At 41.6% G+C, this 8,607-nt stretch overlaps 1 protein-coding gene across 1 annotated transcript; it reads left to right on the forward strand.

Annotated features, from left to right (window-relative positions):
- Positions 1–980: 980 nt before the first annotated feature.
- LOC147679910 (uncharacterized) lies at positions 981–4,337 on the forward strand. Its single transcript, XM_086944761.1, has 2 exons — positions 981–991; positions 3,014–4,337. The coding sequence occupies exon 2, from the start codon at positions 3,061–3,063 to the stop codon at positions 4,315–4,317; it is 1,257 nt and encodes a 418-aa protein (XP_086800887.1). The 5' UTR covers positions 981–991; positions 3,014–3,060; the 3' UTR covers positions 4,318–4,337.
- The last annotated feature ends 4,270 nt before the right edge of the window (positions 4,338–8,607 follow it).

Raw genomic sequence — 8,607 nt, forward strand, 5'->3', positions numbered from 1 at the left:
AATCAAAGTATCTGGCAAGAAGTTAGATCGATAAGGAGACAATATAAGCAACTGGTCTGGATGGAAAAAAGGAATGAGACTAACGACTTTTGGGCTAAACTGTTGCACAACATAAAAAATCAGACTCCAGGGCTTTTTGGGTGCAAGTCAACTCTATTAACAGAGCATCACAACCTGTAAGTATGACATGCATCGCTGAAAAAGATTGGACCCAACACATAGTCAATACATTCTCAATAAAGCCAACTGGAAACCAGACTACAACGCCCATAACCATATCTGAAACATCAAGAGCCATGAACCAGGAAAGTACGCTTGTTTCTAGCACTAATGGCATGACCATCAGCCAAGAAGACATGGGTCAATCAACATGGTCAGATGACGACTGCCGATTACTACAAATAATTAAAAAGGCAAGCCAGAGAGTGCGCCGGGGCCGAACGGCATTCCGCAGGCAATCTATAAAGAGGACCCCAAGTTCTGGGCATGCAAACTCTACACCTTATTCCGGTCAATTAGCAACTCAGGTCGGATCCCGGAAAGCTGGAGGGGCGCCATCATCAATCCTATCTATAAAGGCGAGACCGCAAAAATCCAAACAATTACCGCTTAATAGCCCTGATCGATGCTGAAGCAAAATACTACGCATCCCTGGTACTAGCCGATCTAGCAGAATGGTCGGAGATGAACAGCAAAATCCCATTAAACCAGACAGGGTTTCGACGCGGAACAGGCACTATGGTAAATGCATTGGCATTATGCTTGATAGGTGAAAAAAGTTTACAAAACCACCAGGAACTTTATACCTGTTTCGTCGACTTCAAGGCGCCCTTCGACCGTTTCAACAGGAAATTACTATGGGCCAAACTGAAGCAGCAAGGCCTGCCAGACTCAATCCTAATGCCGATCATTGACTTGCATAGTGACACCTGGATGCAGGTCAAGATCGACAATGGACAGAGACTAACTCGAAAGATCAACACCAATGATGGTAATGGTAATGGTAAAAAGTATTTCTAAAGCGCTAACATTCATCCTAAAAGGATATCATGGCGCTAAAATTATACAATGTACAGAGAACTGACACAGGTCAATGGTAATTTTCTGTCTGTCGGTAAGTTATTCCACAGGTTTGCAGCTAAATGTGAGAAGGCACGGCCACCATTCCTAACCTTCTTTATTCGGGTGGTTACCGCTCTTGCAGTGAATTGGGAGCGAAGATTTCTATTTGGTACATAGAAGTTGATTCTATTTTTTAGAATAGTCGGGCCAGTATTATGCAGTACTCTGTGGGTGATGCACAGCATTTTGAAAGAGGCTCTTTCCCTCATTGGCAGCCAGTGTAGAGCTCTAAAACAACTTGTAGCAAAGTCATTTTTTCTTTTGTTACATACAGCTTTTGCTGCCGCGTTCTGAACGAGCTGTAACTTTGAAAATAAATAATCCGCCATGCCAACGAATAGGGAATTCCCATAGTCAAGTCTACTAATTAATAGTGACTGAACTAAGATCTTTCTACATTCCAGGGGAATCCAGGGAAACACTCTTCGTAGCATTTTCAATAACGCGAAGCCTTTACCACAAACTGTTGTTACATGGTTTTTCATTGACAATGCATTGTCAATATTGACTCCCAAATTCCTCTCCGTCTGAGTTGGTTTAGGGGGTGTACCAAGAGTGTTGGGCCACCAGGTGTCATCCCAAAGCTGTTGGGAACTGCCGAACAATAGAATCTCTGATTTATCGGCATTTAATTTCAGGCAATGATTATGCATCCAACTAGATAATTCAGTAAGGCAACTGATCAGTCTGTTTTTGGAGTCTTCTTCACCATTTAAGGCAATCATTAGTTGCGTATCATCTGCGTATGAGCAGATGTTAACGCCCCACTTCTTCCCTGTAGTGGCTAACGATGATACATAAACATTAAATAATGTTGGGCTTAATGATGCCCCCTGTGGTACACCATACTTGATCTTTCGAGGTGTGGAAGTGTAGCTGCCTAGTCGGACAGATTGCGATCGGTCGGACAAGAAAGAGTTCAACCAAGTCAGGGCTTTTCCCTGTACTCCTTTTGCGACTAACATTCGTAATAAAAGGTTATGGGATACGGAATCAAAAGCCGCTGATAAATCTAACAATATCAGGGCAACCGTTTTACCCGCATCAACCTGACTTCTGATGTCATCCAATACTGCCAGAAGAGTTGTCTCAGTACTGTTGTTAGTCCTCAAACCTGTCTGTGAAACATCAAGCAAGTTGTTAGTTTCCAGAAAATTGGACAGCTGTTTGTTCACTAGTTTCTCCAACACTTTTGAAAAATATAGCAACTGCGAGATGGGCCAGTAATTGGCAGGATTGTTTATGTCCGCACCCACTTTTTTTAGTAAGGGAGTCACTACTGCCATTTTCCAGATAGCTGGAAATTCCGCTTGGTCTAGTGACTGGTTTAATACTTTCGTCACTATTGGACCAATTAGAGGAATTAACTGTAAGAAAATGTGGTGTGGACATGGGTCCAATGGGGAGCCCGATTTAATTTCCGACATAACTTTGTTTACTTCTTCCTCTGAGAAAGGGCCAAAAACAGGTCAGCTGGCCAATAAAAAGGGCTCTGCATCGACGTGATGCTCAGAAGTTTTCAGGTCATTATTGGAGAAGGATAAATAGATTTTATCTGTTTTTTCACAGAAGAAGTTGCTGATTTTATTGCACACCTTCTGTGAAGGTGACAGGTTTGTTGTGAGACTAGGGGGGTTACAGAGTTCTCTAACAATTTTAAAAAGTTCTTTAGAGGAGTGTTTATGTTCTAATATCTGCCGTGAAAAGTAATCTTTTTTTGCTTTCCATATGGCTGCATTATAGGCTTTTAATTCCTTTTTATAAATGGATCTGTCATTCATGGTTTTACTTAACCTCCATTTATGTTCCAGCATAGTGCATTTTCTTTTAAGAATCTTGAGATCTGGGCCGTACCACTTCTCCGACACCGTTCATCTGGATTTGCATTTAGGATTAAAGCAAGGCTGTGTGCTGGCCCCCCATATTTTTAATTTATTCATGGCGGATTTATCAGTAAGCCTAGATCAGATCAATGCTCACCCACCGCGGCTAGGCAATCTCTGTATAACACACCTGTTGTATGCCAACGACGTGGTCCTATTAAGCCAGACAAGAATAGGCTTACACCGCCTACTACAGGAACTGTCCAGCTACACCAAACTGAACTTGCTAGAAATAAATAGCACAAAAACCAAGACTATGGCTATAACCCGTCGTCACAAAGTGCAACCAATTTTCACCATAGACAATGTTAAATTGGAAGCGGTTGAAAGTTATAAATATCTTGGGATTTTACTGGACAAGCGTCTTAATTTCATTATGCACTTCAATAGCATGGAAAAAAAGGGCATGGTCCTATTGCATGCATTTAGTTGCCTGGCGACTGAACTTAAAGGCCCCCTGGTCTCCCCCCTTCTAACGACAATAAAAGCTAAGCTACTCCCAACAATAGCTTATGGGAGTGTACTACATCATGGCAAGAGCGCACAACTCCTGGATAAAGTTCAAACGAAAGTCTACAAACGTATATTTGCGATACCTAACAATGCATCACCCGCACAAGTTAGACTTGAATTCGGTGTGCAATCCCAAGTCCTGCTGAAAAAGTACGAGACTATAAATTTTTGGTATGATGTCTGGATGAACCAAGAAATTGCGCTACATTGTGCCATGTGGACATTAATTAGTAAAAGTCCCAACTCTCACTACGCAAAGTATCTTAAATCGTCATTAGAATTAACTGACCTGACCGCAGTTTGGGAATCTAAGCTTCCAGTATCCTCCTTCAAACAGCTGGTAAAGAAGGCCGCCAACAGGCACTCGTTGCTCGATGATAAACTCATTTTCAGTCGTCGGTCCCATGCCTGGATGACAATTCAATCATATAAAAAATTAGCACCGGCAGCCTTCCTAGACCTTGCTTTCTCACCATTCATCAAACGGAAACACCTCCATCTAAGGCTGGGTAGCTTCCCAACAAATGCTGAGTCACCAAAGTGGAAGCCCCAAGAATGTGACGGATGCGGACTATGTGGCGCAGGAAGACAAGACTTTATCCATCTGATCTGTATCTTCCCGGCACTGACCCAGGAACGTCGGAGTTGGTTAAAAACCAAATTCAAGGAATATGGAATACGCACTTGCCGTTCTGCGATCATACTAATCCTATGCTCAGTAGATCCGCAACTCATTTGCAGAGCAGCCAAATTCATTGACAATTTCGAGAAAAAACAAAGAACTTTGGCAAAATCTTGAACCTGGAACACGTGCACTTTAAAAAAAAAGAAAAAAAAAAGACCAATTCATTTTATAACTTTTTATCACACAAACAGTAATGTAAACCCTCCGTACCTTTGTATATTGTCGTATATTTTGTAATGGTGTTTTTTTTACTAACTATACAATAAAGTGTTTTACTTTACTTTACTTACTTTACTTTACTTACTTTACTTTACAATCACAGTTAATAAGTACTTCTCAGAGCCACACATTAAAGAAATATACTTTTTTTAATTTTGGAGAGACTTTATCACATTTTATGTGGTTCGTTGTATGATTTACATAGCTAATATTTTCAGGGCTCAACTCATGCACAGGCTCTAAGATCGGAGCCAGACCATTGGCTCAGCTCTGGTTCATCTCTACCTGTTCATTTGCTGGCTTGCCACCTCTATAATTCAGTTTGACGCCCTAGGTGGAATGGCATGCCGAGACATGGGCCTCATGCACACTGTGCCACTGTAACCAAGCTTTGCCTGCCTGATGAGCCCTAATAATGCCATGACTGGTCTTGGCTAACTTGTGTTCCGATAGGAGCTGACCTGGCAGTTCCTGCTACTCCCTTCGCATTAGAGCAAGGTCAAGACTGATTGGCATATGGCTGAGTCTAAACAGAGGTGGCATGGTGTGTACAATAATAGTGGATTGGGATGTGGCCCTGAGTAATCATCAGTGGCAGAGATTATTTCCAGCACTCCATCCTATACTTCCGTATAACATCCTACACACATCACTAGTGTTGTTTAATTTTAACAGCAATGGCGAGGAGGGGGCACTAGCTCTAATTTTTAGGGGCCAGGACTTAATTTTCATCATCAGACTTTGACTCAAAGCAAGAGGGAGGTGAAAGGTAGAAAAGGGAGAAAGATGGAAGAAGAAAATACAGGAAAAAATGGCAGAGAGAAAGCAGAGATGGAAAAGAGGCTGTAAGAGTGAGATAAGAGATGGGAAGTGTAGGGTGCTGGAAGAAAGAGGCATGAGGTGGAATCAAGATAAGGTATTGCAACACCAGCAAGGGGGTCAATCAATAGTGCAATCAGGGAATGCCCAAGTGGCTGGTCTGAGGGATCAGCATGTGGGCCATTTTTGGGGCTATTTGTAGGCCTGTTTTATGGACTGCTTGGCCAGGTTTTACGTTGATTTCCCTGATATTAAAACAATATTGGCTGCAGCAAGCTCAAATCCATGCATTCTTCCATACCTGCAAATCACTTGCAGAGCGTGTCTTTACAAGTTCAAAACTTCCCCAATTTGCAAAAATGGGCCAATATTTTAGCTTTCTAATTTACGAATGGAGGTCACTTTTGTTTTCATGCCTGGGCCTATTTTCTGTCCCTGTCCGACCCTGACCAGCATCCCATAGCAAATCTTTGGACCGGCATTTTTATGTTTTTTAGCCTCCAAATTAAGCTCCTGGAAGCATGTACAGAAAATGAAGCTTAAATATCAATGTACAGAGTGAAACGTGTCAGTCAGAATAAAAAACTCAGTCAGTCTGCCAAGAGCCGGTTTAGATGGACGTGACGAGTAACTGAGGCGCTCTCAGATTATGAGGAGCGCGCGCGGGTGGGCTCTGCTGGTCATAAATCCTTTTTCAGCAGAGCAGATTCAGAGAGTGTTGTTCCCGCAGCTCTTCTTTCAGGCTCGAATCTATTCAGAATCCAAAAATTGCCTCATAATAAAGCTCTTATCAAGCAGACACAGGCCCCGGCACAAATTTAAGAAAGGAAACACGTACAATTCCTTCTTGTCTGCTCCAAAAAGACATCTGGGAACCTGTAAAAAAGCTGGTAGGCGTCGGCAAGCAACCATATCTTTCTTTATATTTAATCCCAAACTGCGGGTTGTTTAAAATAGGCGCCTTTTAATGGAACACAATTTATCGACCACAGAAAGATGCATGTCGGCGTAAGCCCTTTTAATTGACAGACATATATCAAGAACACATTTCAAACTCAATAAACTATCCAGCCTATATACCAGCTGTGTTACTGCTTCATAGTTATTCCAATGCTGTTGCAAATGTATACTTTTTATTGAAATGTAAGAGACGGGCAATGCATCATTATCAATAAAGTAGCCCAGCGAGTTAAGCACCTGGTGCTCAGATCTAGATGTAATCCTGAATGAACCTATTGTACTATGGCAGGTTCCAATCAGATTTTAATCATTTCAAGATTGATTAAATGAGAATCCCTCAATCAAGTAATGATAATTAGTGTTCCCGGGTTAATGATGTTCATATTCACCCTTTCCTAGCTGTATTTATCCATATAATTTTTTGCTGATCTCATTTGCACGTTGTAATGATCCCAGGGAGCCAGTTGTGTAGGTTGAGATAGGTTTATTTGATGGCATACAGGAACAGCCAACCAGTTCAGTCTAAGATAAAGATGACATCCCTAGTGGAATGCACCTCAAGAGCCTAACAAGGTTCTAAGAATGCACAGAAGTCATATTTAAAGAGACATGGTGTAGATAAACATTACAAAGCAAACCTAGAATATTACATCATCTCCTTTTCTTAAAAGAATAACTAAACATGAGAAAGGAAAGAACAGAGGAGGGCAAAGGGAAAACAGCGAAATATACAAGAGAAAAGCAGCGATAGATAACAGTCTAATTGCACAATGTATTTGTAAACTTATTCTCTAAATCTTGAAGGTCTATTTACAGTACGAGAGCTCTTCCTGATAGCAGAGCCAGCAGAGGAAGTATCGTCAAGTACAGAAGTGTTCGAGGGACTTACAGAAACATGTGAGGAGGAATTAGCTTCAGAAAGGACCCCAGAGTCACGGACAATTTTAGCAACTCTATTGAGATTCCACCAGAAACCTCCTTCAACTTGTATGGCATTGCCTGCGACTTTAACAACTTTAGTAGGAGGTCCAAACTTGCTTTCTCCTTTGCTGACATGACCAGACTTCCTGATCCGTACATAATCCCCAACTTCCAAAACACTCTCTTTCGTTCCTTTCCTTACATCGAAATATTCCTTTTGTTTGGACTGGGCGATTAAGACATTACTTTTAACAATGGACATGAGACTAGAAACATCTGAACTTGACTTAATCCATTTGGACATCCACCCAGGACAATATGAAGTGTTAGGCTTCCGACCTCTCATTAATTCGAAAGGAGAGATCTTAGTGGAGGAGTGAGGGGTGGTTCTGTAAAACCAAATCATACTTTTCAAAGCTTTACTGACCTCAACATTACTACATCTAGCCCACTTCACACAGTCGCCAACGACTCTGTTGATCCTCTCAACAAGTCCGTTCCCTTGAGGATGATAAAGGGAACTCTTGACATGCTTGACCCCAGACTTGGAGAGAAATTCAATAAACTCATGGCTCACAAATTGTTTCCCATTGTCGGAAACCAACACTTCAGGAAAGCCTTCCCTGCTCCACACATCACAAAGGAACTCAATAACACTTTTGGTATCAGCGTCTTTAGTTAGTTTAAACTCTGGCCATTTGGAAGCATAGTCAACTAAAACCAAAATGAACCTGAAACAACCACTGAGCACGGAGTAGGGACCCATTATATCAACGCCCAGTTTAGCCCAGGGACGATCTGGACATTCAACTGGCATAAGAGGAGGAACCCAAGTCTTGAGACTCTTATCAGAAGATTTACATATGCAACATTCTGCAACGAAACAGTCAATATCAGAATCCATGGCAGGCCACCAGAACATCTCACGAATTCTACGTTTGGTGAAGGAACAACCTAAATGACCCTCATGAGCTTTGGCAATAATGTCTTTTCTAAAAGCAAAAGGAGGGATGATTTTGTCATTACGTAATAAAATACCATCCTCAATGGAAATTTCATGTCCAACTTTAGAAAAGGGTTGAAGGGAGGCAGACAACACTTTTTCACGTGGCCAGCCCACCCTGACAAAATTGAAAACATCTTGAAGAATACTATCCTTATCAAAGGCCTTTCTCCACTCGACTTCAGAACAAATTTGTAACTCAGGAATGTCCACACAAGCAACTAAGCAATCATCACAATCTTCATCAATAAGATTAGAAAATGGAATGTCGACATCGTCGTCACACACAGTAGGAGGAAAGCGAGACAAGAAGTCAGCCCTTACGTTTTTCCCTCCGGCAATATGCACAACACATCCCTAGTGGAATGCACCTCAAGAGCCTAACAAGGTTCTAAGAATGCACAGAAGTCATATTTAAAGAGACATGGTGTAGATAAACATTACAAAGCAAACCTAGAATATTACACACGTGTATATCCATT

The sequence above is a fragment of the Lissotriton vulgaris genome, chromosome 11 (assembly GCF_964263255.1).
Source record: "Lissotriton vulgaris chromosome 11, aLisVul1.2, whole genome shotgun sequence".
Classification (NCBI taxonomy): Eukaryota; Metazoa; Chordata; class Amphibia; order Caudata; family Salamandridae; genus Lissotriton; species Lissotriton vulgaris.